This window comes from Pleurodeles waltl, chromosome 12 (assembly GCF_031143425.1).
Source record: "Pleurodeles waltl isolate 20211129_DDA chromosome 12, aPleWal1.hap1.20221129, whole genome shotgun sequence".
NCBI classification, from domain to species: Eukaryota; Metazoa; Chordata; class Amphibia; order Caudata; family Salamandridae; genus Pleurodeles; species Pleurodeles waltl.
Genome location: NC_090451.1, coordinates 292028787 through 292043871, shown reverse-complemented (window position 1 = coordinate 292043871; position 15085 = coordinate 292028787). Strand labels below are relative to the sequence as shown.

Here is a 15085-nt window from a genome sequence, read left to right as displayed (position 1 = left end):
CCCCCTGCATCCTTGGACAGAGGATCGGATCACGGCTCATTGGGAACCATCCCGACCCAAGCCCTAGTAGAAAGAAGACAGATGGGTGATCTAGTCAACCACTAGAAGCAGCCCCACACAACTACTCAGTCCAGAAGAGACACACAACTACGAAGTCCATAAGAGAGGTATATGTGCATGCACTGCCAGCCGTGCAAAGTAGCAAGTCGAAGAGGCCAACAAAAAATAGGGTCCAACGGACCATGTAAGAAGATATGTAAAAAGGTAGGAAACCCAAACAAGAAAATAACCAAACAGAGCCAAAGGGTAAGCAGGGACTCTGGGCCCATTGCTGGAAAGCAAAGGGCAACACCTCTTGGAGGAGACAGAAAAACAGGAGGATTCTGGGTAGGAATGGCACTACTAGGCAACTGTTCATTGGGGATAAGTTCAGCTTCGTTTTAATTGTATATAAGCAGCAGTGTGTCTGTCTCCAGAGTGTGGACATAACTCATGACTGAAAGACTTGAAAAAGAGAGAGAAGAGAAAGTGCTAAATTATTAGGACGCTTGATGAGATCTGTGCTCCATTTGTATACCTCTGGGGACTTTCATTGGCATCCTCCAGTAACCCATACCGCTGCAGTATGATTTGCTTAAACGCCTTTGAAAGAGCAGACAACTTATCATTTTCGTTTTATTTACATGGCATCAATGGTTCGGGTTCTTGGTGCCAAAACCAGCGCTTTAAATGGAAACATTATTTATTTAAATGGAAATACCGAAGTACAGGTACCCACTGTTTAGAGTACCCGTTTGCTCATGAGTCGTGCCTCTACACTCTCATTAAATGTATTGCAGGAGTGCTGAGAAGCGCAAGTACTCTCCCTCAAAATTAAAGAAAGCACAATGCACCACCCCTGGAGTTTGCTTTCACAAATAATTGTTTTCAGGTGTTAGCTCAATTGAACCTAGACAGCAACTCCCAGAATGCATTGGGATGCCAAACGGCTCTCCAGAACAGGAGCACTGGTCGTCAGGTAACCCTATGTAACGGATGCTGCTATTTTGTTGGGCTCAATGAAACCCAGTCACTCGACCTCGTAAACTAAAAGAGAGTTGACACAAGCTTCAGCGTCGGTGGAGTAATGAACTCACTAGCCACCCTGTCGCCTTTGTACGTGTCGCTGTGTTCAGCGAACAGCTGGATCTGTTAAACACGTCTGTCCTAATGAAAAGACGTGCCCTCCCCCACCACACAAACGCGCCTGCCTGAACTCTTATGGGGCGGGAGGTGGATCTACATATGTAATAATGACGTAAAAAAGAACAAGTAAAGTAAAAATAGGGGGCTGGGAAGAAGTAAAAAAAAAACAATTGATTAAATAGAAGAAGGGCAGAAATTAAAAGTAAATACAGAAAAAAAAGACAAGTGTGGCGCGAAGTAAGCAAAAAGTAACTGGAACTATCGGAGTTCATGTTAAGAAATTGGGAATAAAACATAAGTGTGGAGAACAGTCAGAAAAAAAACACGATATAAAAGTAGATAGATAGATAGATAGATAGATATGATAACTGGTAAAATGATCACGGGGAGACTCCACTTCACTTCATGTCAAATATTTTGCCATAAATGCCCCTCTGAGATCCCGAAAACCTACCCCCCAGTGGGGTGACACAAGGCAAAGCCTAATTTATGAAGTGGGCCACTGAGGGGCTCCTAAGTAGGGGCGTGGAGGGCTCTATTAGGGCCTAACACGAGCCCTGCCAATTTTCTCTGGTTCATGTCTAATGCGCTGCTCCAGTTCAGGTTTTTGTCTTTGAATTCTGGGATTTGTAGTCTTGTTTCTTCCAGTATAAAACAGAACTAAAAGGCCCAGAATTCAACAAAAAGAAAACGTAGACTGGAGCACCACAACCCACATGGTCCTGGGAATCTTGTCTTCTACTGAAAGGCCGCTGCAGCACAGAGGCGCCCCCAGTCCTTCAGTAGCCCTCCCATTCTCCCCAAGGCCTCCCGGATATGGGAGACTAGGGGACCCCTCGTCACATTCTGCAAGGGAGCCCTGACTTTTCCGTTACGCCACTGGATGAGCAATTTGCTGCTAATGAATATCCGTAAAATGGCTTGGCCGAGCCGAAGGCTCCTCCTCACGTTTTACAGGGGCCCCATCATTTTGCGTGATGGCACTGGCTGTACCGAGGAAAGGAGCCTTCGCTTGCTTGCGATGAGCCCTCACCTGCCCAGCAGGTAGTCGGTACCCCTCAACGTCCGCCTCTACAGAGGCTGCGTCATTACGTTTCCTAAAACTGCGCTCGCTGATCGAATAAATCTGCGCCGCTGCGTCTCTCTCTCGTAGCTCACTAGCGCCACTCTAAGCCCACCCGTGCGCCGGGAACCGCTCAGAAGCCCCTCGCCTTCTCTCGGCTCCCAGTACTGAAGAGTTGTGTAGCATAGCGCAGCCTTGCCGATACCTTGAAGCGAGGAGTGCGCTGCGGGCTCGGAGAGACATAGCACCGATGCACCTGGCTCAGGCACGACGACTATTTTAGACTTCGCCTGTCCGTGAACCAACAACGGGGCGCTCGCTTGGGTATGATAAGAGGCCAAAGTGCACATTAATTGTAAAGTTTCGCAGCCGCGTTTTTGTGACTTCTGCCATTTATAGATATGCGTTTATAGGAAAAAAGTAAGAGGTACAAAGAAAACCAAAATAAAACTGGGTGACGTGCGCTCACCTGACTGTAACAAAATGTGGTGTCTGATTATTTCAGTTTGTCCCAAAAGTATGCGTAGAAAACTTTTATATGACACCCCGGTTGCAAAAACGTGACCTTGATTTTCACACTTAGAAAATGTTTGGGGGGGGTGGTACCGAGTCCCTAGCCAGAGAGGGAATAACTCGTCTCCCAGCATCAACTCCAGCTTCCGTGAAGTAAACAGTTATTAACGAGAGACCGCTACTCTCTGCCCATCGATTTTTCTCACTAATTGGGACAGGAATCCAACGCTACTCCGAGTAAAGATTTCCAAATCTCCCCTTTTCGCAGCTTCTCACCTCAAAGGCAAGCGTGCAGGGTGTAAGCTGCTGGTTAAACAAGGGCATTGCCATTTGTTAATTGATGCAATTACGCAGCCCTGGTAATGGGCAGGCTGGTCTCCAGGCAGCCATCAATCACCCTCCCATTGACCTGTCAGAATCTCCAGCCAGTTCTACAGGGACCGCTTCTGGGTCTAATGGAGAAAAATGGATAGCCCATCATCATTAATTACTGGGTACCAACCCCTCCGGCCGGGTGGGGCTTCGGAACACCCAGCTGGCTCTGTTTGGTTATTAGCCTGCTGTCTTTTTCTGTGGCCGAGGTTAACACGGCGCGCCTCCAGGGTGAGAAGAGGCGGGGCGCGAGAATCATCTTGGGCTTTGGGAGAAGTTGTTTTCCTTTGGCAAGGCCTCGGGACGTGAGGCTGTAAGACTGTCTGACATTTCCAAAAGGGCCCCATACCATATATTCGCAAAATACATGTTTATTGCTTCAGCTCTATCACTTTCTGTCTGAACTTCCTTTCTGTGCCCCGGGTATATCAACATGAATAGGGGCCGGTCCCATGTTAATAAAAGGTGCGATACGTTTATTCGAAGACAACAATGTTAATAGTGTCGCACCTTCCTCTCCATTCAGCATTTGCATCAGAAAGCTGCGATTTTAGAGTTCTTTGTAGAAATTAAAATTAAGCAGCATCACAGTGTGATATTTAAACACGTCAGCAGAAATAGCTGAATAGGTAAGCTGTGTAAATTGCCTGCTTGACACTAAGAACGTCATTTCTACCTGCTCTCAAATTCAGGAATTTCTGCAGAGAGCTTGTGTGATATTAGTTCAAGACTCGACATCCTTGCGAACCACCGATCTCTTAATTAGTTATCAATAACACAAACAAAAAAAAAACCTACGAGGAAAACAGCGCGTTTACCTCTCTCTGTAGCGGACAGCAGTGACCAGGACACCAAGTATCCACTGGGAAGCAACTGTAAACTAATATGTCCACTGTAGACACACGGCCATCTCATGGAATCACAAAAATGACAGGTGCTCTGTAAAACAAAAACATCCCTCAATCACCAACGCGAACATATTAAAGGGAATGGATTTGGGAGGCAATTCACGCTGCCTGCCTCCTCGCTGAAGAACAATGGAGGTTTTTATGATTGCCTGCTACGTTTAATGGACTGAGTCGTGTCTGCGCCCCCCTCCTCTCCCTTTACCCCAAATATAATTTGCTGGGTTTAAAAAAAAAAGAGAGCGAGCAACTAGAAAGCATTGCAGGTCCCTTGCCTTTGACGTGCATCAGAGCACAACATTAAAACAACATGAAACAAGTGTTGGGCGCATCTCAGAATATTAGATGTGGAATATGATTGGCAAAGACATTATTATATCCGAGCTGCCCTGTCGGTTCGGGATTAGTATGACGTCACTTTGATACTCTTCCACGGGGCGAAGGAAAAAAGAAGTACATAGGCTGCAAATAATACAACACGCCGGCTCCCTGCCCTGCCAGCCGGGCGAGTTGGCGGTGTTACCCCTCTCCTGCCTATGCCACATTTTCTGCTTTATTGTTTTAGCATTGTCAAGCCACAGGGAGGGGGACCTTGGCTTCCAGCACCGAGCCGCGTGCCCGCGCCGGCTGCTTAAGTGCAGTCATCTATAATTGAGAAAAAAAGGGGGCTTATGCGGAATTGTGTGTGTGGAGGTGCGTCTGGAGCGAGTTAGCGCCTCATCGAGCTGGGAGAAATATTGCCTTATGGTGGAAAAAGAAGTCGAAAAAACTGAGGTGCAGTGATGTCCTTCTCACAGTTTGGCTACCCTTACAGCAGCACTTCCCAGGTAAGCTCGCGCCTCCGTCGCCTGTTGACCGCTGCTGTGCCTGCCCGGGGTGCGCGGCGCTGACTTGGTGATGCTTTGGGTGTGCGCGTGACCACAGCGTCTTCCTGTGCTAGACCTGGCAGTGTCGGGGGCAACCCCGATACCTGAACCTGCTGCCTCCGACCCAGCACTGAGCCTCCCCAGTCAAACCTCTAGCTGCGGGGTCAGTGGCTGAGCGGGCACTGCCGCATTTAACCCTTTATTGTCGGCTCCCTGTGAATGTTTTCCTTCCGCTGAGGTCTGCGTGTTCGCCCAAGTTTCTGAACTGACCGCACCTGTTTCGATCTTACTCTCTTGCACTGCGTTTCTATTGAGCTTTGCTTTTTATTTGGCAGATCGCGTCTATTTAAATTGAATTGACAAGGACAGCTGGCACAATGCATAATTCAGCGTTCTGTTGGTTTGTCATAGATTCTACAGCTGGGCGCCTCGATAGGAAACATTTCCTTCACAGGAGTTGGATCTAGGGGTCCTGTGGGGCAGCAGCACTTCAAGGCGCCGGGACCTTTGGTGGCTGTGATTTCTGGGTTAAGGTTGCAGATGAGGCGTTTCTAATGCACTCCCATAATAAGAACAGCTCTGGAACCATCGTTGTGAATCTTAAAATATACCAAAATCCAGGTGTGATAGATAAACTTGCATCTCTTAGCACAGTGGTGCAACTGGGAGCTTCGGACAACACCATTTATTATAAGTTAAAACTTTAAAACAAATACAGGCATGTTTCAGTTTATTGAGAGTCTCAAAAAAGTTTTGGAACGTTCGTAGTAGAGACGTTTTGTTTCACAGTAGTTTGCTCGCCCCATTCTCTGTATCCGTTTTAGTATGATATACACTACAAAAGCAATAGCTAGCATTTGTAATTCTATTTTTTCAATAGTTTTTTGTAGCTACCAACCCCAGCACGAGCTGCTGTGAGTCTGCTTCCAGGTCGCCTCCAGACGGTTCGTCGGGGTCCAGCCCGGGTGCCACCCTCTGCTGCTCGCCCTATGAGAACCGGCTGCTGGCTAGCGCCAGGCCAGAGTTCAGCGCCGCCCTGGGCAGGTACAGCGCCCCGTACACGGCCGCAGCCAGCCAGGGATATGCCAACTACCTGCCCTATGGCAGCGAGGCCCCCACGCTGTACACGGCGCTGGTGAGTACCGCGTGTGTCTTGTTTGATGTGCTTCTTGTACCATGTGCGGACTGAAAAGGGCGGGTTATTTGAGCACACGTACGTGGCAATGGAAGTTAACTTGCGCAGGAAGTGGACGCGTCGGACAGGAAGTGATATTTTTATGTAATTGTTGTTATACAAGTATTTTTTTGACGTGTATCTGTACGTGTAGGCCCCTGAGCAGGGTACAAACCTAGTGCGTTTGTAAAAAAAAGAAACTGGGTAGAAATTAACCCCCAAGAACACACTTTGCAACACTAAAGCAAAAATTATTCCGCACCGAGTAGTATATCGGGACAAGCGAGGTTGTTAGTTCTGCGTGTGTCTTAAAAACAATCAGGGTCGGGTTTAGGGAGGTACGACTGGTGCGGCCGCACTGGGCGCTAACCTGGAGGCGCACTGACCTCAAGTGAAGGGGTCAGGAGTTGTGTTTAGCAATAACTTGTGATTTAAAAGTTCATTCTGCATGAATCCTTACGAGAACAACTTTCAATACAATGTCAAGATAACATTTGTGATCAATCTTCCTGCTAAAAGAGAGGTGGAGATTTGTCTAGTAGCCCTTCTGACTGCCATAAAGTAGCTTAGCGGGTTAATGTGCCTTGCGAAGAACAGATCTGTACTTTATGTGGATCGCCGAGTGGATTAGTAAAGCTAGTCTTTATCAGCCTCTTTAAACAAAAGAAATGTATGAGAGAGAGTGGCTATGGGGGATGATGGACACTTGCCGAGTGATAGGGACTTCGAGGACTATATGGTGGGAGGGGCGGGGACGCCAAAAATTATTGTCGCGCCAGCCCTAAAGCCGGCTCTGAGAGCAATTTTTGCTTTAGTGCAGCAAAGTGTGTTCTTGTGGGTTGTTTTCTTCCCAGGTTCTTTTGTACAAAAAAAGCACTACGTTCTGAGCTCTGCACAGAGCAGGCTGTGTGTCGGCACACGCGATGTTGTGGGACTACGTCAGGGCGCTTTTTTTCTGAAAGTTCTGTCAGCGCGATCTTAACTGCCCTCAGCTTCTCTTGCAGACCCCTCAGTATGAGGTCAAAGACGGCGCCGGCTCCCTGCACCCGGGCATTGGCCAGTCTGCTGCCTACTACTCTTACGACCCCACCCTCAGCCACTACCAGTATGACAGGTGAGTCTTCCCGTGCCCTTTGACCCTTCATCACTCACAACCGAGAGACTAGCTGAGCTGCCCGCCTCAGGCCCAATGAACAAGATGGTAGTTCCTCTGAGGCGGCCTGAGGTCGGTAATGTTCCTCCAAATGCATTTAGCAGCGGGGGAGCTGTGAATAGTACAGCATGGGCAGTGCCACCGGACCCTGGAGTTTAACCGGGGAGCTATAATCAAATTAAAGCTCCAATTTATGACTCAGGGTAGGGGTGACGTTTTTCATTGCTTCATTAGTGGAAAACCTGCTACGCCACTGGAAAGTGAATGGCTCTGTAAGCATTTCGGGGAACCTTAGCATGCCTAATAATTAGTATGTTAACAACATACCAATGTATACATTTGTGTTGTTAGAAAGGCACCTGTTATGAACGACCCATACGTTCAGAAACTACATTTGGCAAGAAGAAAGTGTTCTGTAACTTTGTACAATCCATACTGGGTATTTTAATAATATAGTTCAAAGTGAAGATACTCGCTTATTAGGTTATTAGTCCTGAAATCTAAAACACCATCTCTTATACCACATAACTGCATGTGTTTCCACATTTATCAGAAGCATACAGGAAACTAATATAACTGAACATGTATGTACACTTTACTGTGATGTATGCACTTAATGGATGGTAAATTAATCATGTAAACTGGTTTTTAATATCTGTGTCCTTAATTTATTCGAGTACAATTAATTGATATGTGTGCATTTTGTGGTGGGTGAACTTAAACTGACGTTTACACTTGTTTTATACTTTACTACAGAAATGACTACTAGGCACGCACTTACCACATGAGTGCACTTAACCGATATGAGTGCATTTACATGAAATGTAATATGTGAGCACATTTTTGGATTGCCTTTATTAACTAATGGAAGGTCACGGGTCATACGTTTATAATTACGTTTCATTTTGATATAAACTTCTTGTGGGGCTCTCCTTGCTAGCGGGCACCACCAATTCAGTGGCAACGGTCTCATAATCCGTGCACATGTCATGTACTTGGTAGGTACGGGGCGATGGATTTCAGCAGTTCAGCTAGACGTAAAAATGCCACGCGGGAGACCACAAGCACCCTGAAAACCTGGCTCTACGAGCACCGCAAGAACCCCTACCCCACCAAGGGCGAGAAGATCATGCTGGCCATCATCACCAAGATGACCCTCACCCAGGTCTCCACCTGGTTCGCCAACGCCCGGCGGCGGCTCAAGAAGGAGAACAAGATGACCTGGGCCCCGAAGAATAAAGCGGGGGACGAGAGAAAAGAGGGACCGGGGGACGGAGAGAGCGACTGCTCGGAAAACAAAGATACGGGTAAGAGAAATCTAACAGGGGACCAAGGAGGGTGGGACTTAGTACCACCTTTACACCACAGACTCTGGCGTGCACCAATCCCGTAGCCGAGGAAGTATGACATCCTGGTACTGGGAGAGAACTTTTACGTAGGAAGCACACTTGATTGCTGTAGCTCAGCAGTGCTTCCGGAGGCACTCGGCCATGGTGGCGTCCTGAAGTTTCACACATTTCAAGCCAAAAGGCCCAGCTCCATAGGGTGCTCTTTCGCATGATGGAAGGGCTCACAGCCTGCAGCTTCTGCTAAAGGCAGGCTAGGAGGATCCACATAAGGCTTTCTTCCCAGACCAGGTGCTCACAGTGTGCTACTAAATACTGGTTTATTTGCAATTGTAACTAAGTAGCGCTGACTAGCCCTGACGAGGCGTTGAAGCGCTTTATGCCCGGCAGCAGCTGCTTCAGAACCCAATGTTAGCATTTAGTCCGGTATTATTGGTTATTGTTGGAGACTGGGATTAGTCGTTAGCTCAAGCAAACTATACCATGGATTCACTTCAGTTTCTCTGTTGTAGATGAAAGTAACAGAAGCTAAGTTTTGTTATTAGTGGGGAAATGGGGGCAAGTGAGTTCATGCAGATATCTAGTAGGGCTTATAGATGAGAAGAGGCTATTAGACGGTGTTATGATGCAATGTTGTCACTTTCCAAAAGGCAGAAGTTGTGATATTTAAAGTGTATTGTGTGTGGACAATTTGCAGATATACATTAATAGGGATTAAGGGAAACACGTGATTTACAGATGTAGTGCTCAGAGAAAAGAGGCATGCAGAGGGTAGATAGGAAGGCAAGACTAATTTAAAAAGGAAAAATACATTAATAGACATAAAGGAAATAATGCATGTGATTTAGAGAAGACCTTGGGGACCCCTCTGTTGCTTAGGGTGACTTTAGTATCTCCTCTCCCACCTAAACCTAAACCCAAAACCAGGGGATGGGAAGGTGGGTTGCACCATTCCAGGCCCCCAATGCATCCACGAAAAGGCTGAGGCCTTCTCTGGGGGGGACACTTAAATACTCACCCCCATGGATGAGGCACCGGCGGCCGCACCCGGAAATGATGCGGCCCGCGCGACTCCAGGAGCATGCACTTCCACCCTCTCACCTCATGAGGAGAGAGGGCGGAAGTGCCAATAGCCAGCCAACGCACAACCAGTTCGTAGGGCCCAGGCCACGGCGGCACCATGCCCTAACCGCCGCGTCCCCCTAATTGGGGGGGGGGGTGCTCTACCATAATTCCTGACATGAATCTACAGCACAGAACATGCACATCTAAACTGTACAGATTCATGCTTCCTGCCAGAGTTCTTGCTAACAGTGTGAGTGAAGTGGTTTATATTTGACATCTAACGAGTACCTTATTGTGTTTATGTGTCTGTGTTTTTGTGTGTATGTCTGACAATGACTCGTAATGTGTCAGATCACACATGTTTGTGCGTATTTATCTGTGCATGCTTGTGTTTTTACACTCCGTATTGTGTCCATATCTGTGTGTCAGTATTTGAATATGTTTCTGAGTGTGGGTGAGCATGCAAGTGTGATTGTTTTGTTGAGGGAGATGAAAGAATTAATCTGGTGGACGAGGTGTGGTTAAATAAATTCCCATTCCAATGCTGGGGGTAGGAAAGGATATATCCTAACTACACAACACACAGGTGGCTCCACCGGTCCCAGTCTCTGCCTGGTTATGAGGACAGCTTTTGGTACTGATTTAAATCCAGGGGTATGGATTACAAACTACAGAAGGAACGAAACATAGCCACCCACCACAGTAGCTGGAAATCACAAACATGAAAACGATCACTCTCAAAAGAGATCTCTATATAAATGTCTTATTTGACCCTGTTTATATTGCTGTTGTTTCTGTGTAGATTTCAAAGTCTCCAAAGATGAAAAGGAGCTAAGACTGAGCGACCTGGAGGACTTTGAAGATGGAGAAGCAGAGAAAATCGAAAGTGGTCCGAAGAATGCACAGCAAGACACACCTTCAAGCATAAGCAAAAAGGAAGGTCATCCAGAGAAATGTGACTGCAACATGACACCTCCTTGCAGTTACCAGGGGGTGGTTTGCAATAAAGTCACCCACGCATCATCAAGAGTAGACTTCTTAGAGGGCCTGCTGGCCAAGCCATCTTCTTTAGCAGATACCTCGGCTCCAATGCAACTCTTTGATGCCACAGAGAAGCCCCGAATTTGGTCATTGGCTCACACAGCTGGGGCTAACGTCATAGTAAGCCCCCCCAACCACGAACTCAAGGCAGAGAGCCCCGACTGCCTGCATGGAAGGGAAAAACCACCAGTTTCTGAACAGTGCAGCGAGGTCAGGCCTCATCCTAGTGGGAAGACCCAAACCAGCCATGAGGGCCTGTTAGATGAACTGCCTCAGCCGACTAAGATTTTTAGAACAACTTCTTTCAACATGCAATCTTTGCAGCTAAGCTGTGCCCCCTACCCAGTACTGGGAGACACCTGTCAGTATTCCTCTGCAGCAGAAGGGAGCTGGACCTCAATGTTTCTGTGCAAGCTCATGGGAGAGAACAACTGTTGACTACTTCTGTTGAATAAAGCCCCCCCACCAGATAAAGCTGTTTATTCCTTTATGTAGATTTATCGTCCCTGCCCATGCACAGGCATAGCTCTGGTCCAGTGCCACACATGATGCATAGATGTTATGCCAAAAACTCTGATCTTTGAAACATCTGCTAAGTCCAAGCAATGCCACTGAATCTCTTAAAGCCTGTTGTGATTTGTCTGAGCAACGTGAACAAGCAACGCCTTGGAGCATAACTAGTTAACCTGAAACTCAAGTTGTTGAAATGTCTCTATATATGGAAAATATTTTTCTCTGAGAAAACAATCCATGCACTTTGTGGATTGCAAACACATTTACCCATTAGTGTTGCCTGCATGCAGGCTGAATGGGAACAAAGTATGGGACTTTTGGGGCATGGAGCCTATTAAAACTGTGTTTAGTTCAGAGCAGGGTGACTTAAAGGGAGTTTTAGGTCTGCTCTGAGGCAGTATGATAGGCAGGCTATCTGCATTGGCTGCTCACTAACCTGCCTCATCTCAATATGGACTTTTTCTTGAAATATGTGTAATCAGAAGTTGTTTTTTCCCCGTTTTTTTAGATGATTGTGCTTTGAAATGTTGTGGTTCTTTATTGTATTTCTCTTCTCCATAGTATAAACTGTTTCCCTACCTGTACCCTGGGACTTGCAATATATATGTACTATGTACACAGGGAAACCAATAGCCTCCCCATCAGTCAGCAGTCAGGCAGCACTAGTGTCCTGCTCAGGTAAAAGATGGTAAAATGGGAACTTCCTGGTATCTGTTGATCACTGGAATGGTGTTCCCAGCCATGGGAAATGTGTCAGCCTGTCATAATATCAAATAAATTAATATTTAACCCTAAAAAGCGTTTTAATATATCGTTCATGTTTTATTTCTAAGTTTGTTGGGGTTCATTCCGAGCGATACGTCATTAATGGTTTCTTGGAGAGCTCAGTAAAGGTCACACAGGTGAATAGGTGTTTTTTAATTGGTTTCCTATAGCGGTCTTTAGTATTGTTTCACCCTACTTTCTGAATGCTAGGTCCTGACTTCTCTGCTGATCGATACTCTACCCTACTCTTCTTATAGGTGTGTTGTTTTCTGTTACTGAAATCCTCAAAATGGAGGCGCTCAAACTGCAGGCAGTGCTGTTCAAGGTCAAACGCTGCACCTGTACAATGCTATTCAGCATCCAGCCCAGGATCGGTCCCGAGAACTCTGTTCGTACCACAGCTGTCTGTTATTAGCAGAACCCCAGGGTCAGGGTTAGAAACCATGAAGAGGAAGCTAAAATCCCTTCACCCGAAGAGATCCACACACTCTTTACCCATGTGCTTTATGCAAGCCAGTGCCATAAATGTACCTTCGTTCAGAATATCAATAATCCATTTTCTTTAAGCGTTTTAGCTTTTCCTTCCTTTCTGTTCCCGAATATAATTCAACGTATTGTGTGAATGCCAACAACCGCCCCAGAAATGTATTATAATTATCGTTATTACTATTATTAGTATTAGCTAAGCATTATGTAGAAAGTTGAGAAAAGTACATATGGTGTCAATATCACATTACTTTATATTTCAAAGGTTTTTATTTTATAAAAATACCGAATTCAGTCAATTGAATGTTCAGATTTCTTTATATGTTTGAATTGCTGTCAATAGTCCAGGGAGGCTAGAGAGTGAACTAGATTTCAGACTGGGGGGATGAGAATTCAAACTCGAGGAATGCAAATAAATATTTCAAATCAACATAGAGGCAGTTGAGACTTGTGGAGGGCACCTCAGAACACACTGAAATGCTACTTCTGTAGTTGATGTTACCTTTTACGTCTTTTTCTTCCTTTTAGCATCAGCTGTGGAATAATGAGGTTGTCTTAGCCAATCAGAGGGCTTCGAATAAGGCTACTGATGACTTTACTTTGCATTTTATGTCCAGCTAAATCGTGGAACGGGGTCATGAATCCGATGGAGATGGTACTATGTCCACGTTTGATGTTCTTAAACCTGGATAATTGCCTCATAGCTCACGTGCTAAAGGGATCTGGCAGATCTCAACTGACCTTCCCCCTCATGAAGTTTTCCTAAGCCATTTCCCATTTTTAAAGATCAGGTAACGAAAATAGCTAACATTGAGTTGAAGGCAGAAACGCTAATTCATTTGTTTTATAATTAAATTTGTGACGTTGAAGAAAATTACCTCTAAAATTTGAATCACGGTGTACTGTTTTTTTAATACTGGACAAAGGTGTTAACTTTGAAGGGGAATCCCTGTTCAGTCTCCACAGTCCTGGGAGTAGTTCTTAAATCCGACCATGAAGCATAATAAAGAGTGAAAAGGAACCCAAGATAAGTAGAACAATCACTGCAGAGAGTCTCCTGTGGATTGCTTATTTAATTATTCATTTGTTTTGTTCTACACTGCCCGGTAACCAATAGCTACACCTCACTACTACATGTTAGGTGGTCATTACCAAGCAAAGAGTCAAAAAAGGTCACTGATGGTCTGTGTCAGTTTCTTGTAGCATGAGGATTCATGTTGGGTACAAAGGGCTAATCGGTGGAGCCTCGTCCTCTCCTGAATGGCAGTGAGGTCAATGATTGTCCATGAAGTGCCTGCCTATGTAACACCATGAGCAAAATGTATTAATGAAAAAGTTTTAGCTCAGTGAATCCCATACTTGGAAGGTTTCAAATTTCTTGATTTGTTTGTCATGTGCTTTGATTGTATTATATTGAGCTTTATTGGCTTTTAGTGTTTTCCATACCAATTATAGGACATAACGTGCTTTCTGGGTGGTCTGCTGGATTAAAATACTTATATAGTGATTCATAACCCTGGCAAGGTCGTGAGGAGCCCAAATGTATATTGGATTCCTGGGTGTCTCTTAGAGTGCATGGTTGCAAGGGTGTTGTTTGTATTTTGGCCATTAGTGAATATGCTGTGTGTGGTGTGTCAACTGTGAACGAGGTGATGAAAGCAAAGTGCATCTGATGTCATTGCAGATAAGAATGGGGTTCAGCAGTGTGTGTGATACCTGGCTCCATGGTGCATGCAGGTACGTAACAACTTTAGAGTGGACAATATAAAATGCATGACATGTCCTTAACGTGCATCAGTTGGGTCCAGAAGGAAATATGGAGTCAACTCAGTAGCATCAAAAGACCAACTCATGGGAGGCAATGTTAAGTTACCAAGGGGGTAATATATGTAGTCTACCAAGACATAATCAAGAGCATCTTACCGGTGACAGGCCTGCTGTGTTTGTCCCCATGATTCTTCAACACGTAGGCAATGGGGAAAAATCCAGTTCCATATTGTTGTTAATGACATTTGTTTTATTGATGTAGAATGGTGGCTGATTGATCCAGGTGTTGTTTTATGTAACAAGTAGAAACTTCCTGCTTTGTTTTACAGAACATTTGTCCTACAATCTCCAAACGCTCACAAGATCACAAGTAGACCCTAAAGAAAATCTTTACTGGCTGTCTAGAATTTACCTTACACGAGGCTTTGTGGCAATTGTCAAAGTCTTCCTGACTTATTCCACTCCTGGGGTGGTTCATATTTAGAGTCGACGTCTATCTAGAATGGGTGTGTGGGTGTTTTTGTGCAACTAATGGTTGCGGATGTGCATCTGAGTGTCTATCTGTTGGTTTTTGTCTGATCATAAGTGTGTTTGTATATTGCATGTGTGCACATATAACTATCTGTGTCCGCATTGCAGTCAATATGATTATGTCTGTGAGTAAGATAATGCACATAATACTGGCTACATGTTTTTATCTTTGTAAAACAGGCCTCGGAATAAGGCATTATGGAATAAGCGATCCTATCTGTGAAATTTCGAAAAGTACAATAATCTAACAGCCTTCTTTCAACATTTGGTAGCGAAAATAGTATTTGAGAGATTGGTCAGTGGTTGAAAATAGTGGTATTATTTTGTACACAATATCACA

At 45.3% G+C, this 15085-nt stretch overlaps 1 protein-coding gene across 1 annotated transcript; it reads left to right on the top strand.

The window, feature by feature from the left end:
• The first annotated feature begins 4283 nt into the window (after window positions 1–4283).
• IRX6 (iroquois homeobox 6) lies at window positions 4284–11985 on the top strand. The gene is made up of 5 exons (XM_069216279.1): window positions 4284–4865; window positions 5785–6039; window positions 7083–7192; window positions 8234–8538; window positions 10445–11985. The coding sequence occupies exons 1-5, from the start codon at window positions 4821–4823 to the stop codon at window positions 11119–11121; spliced, it is 1392 nt and encodes a 463-aa protein (XP_069072380.1). The 5' UTR covers window positions 4284–4820; the 3' UTR covers window positions 11122–11985.
• Window positions 11986–15085: the final 3100 nt, after the last annotated feature.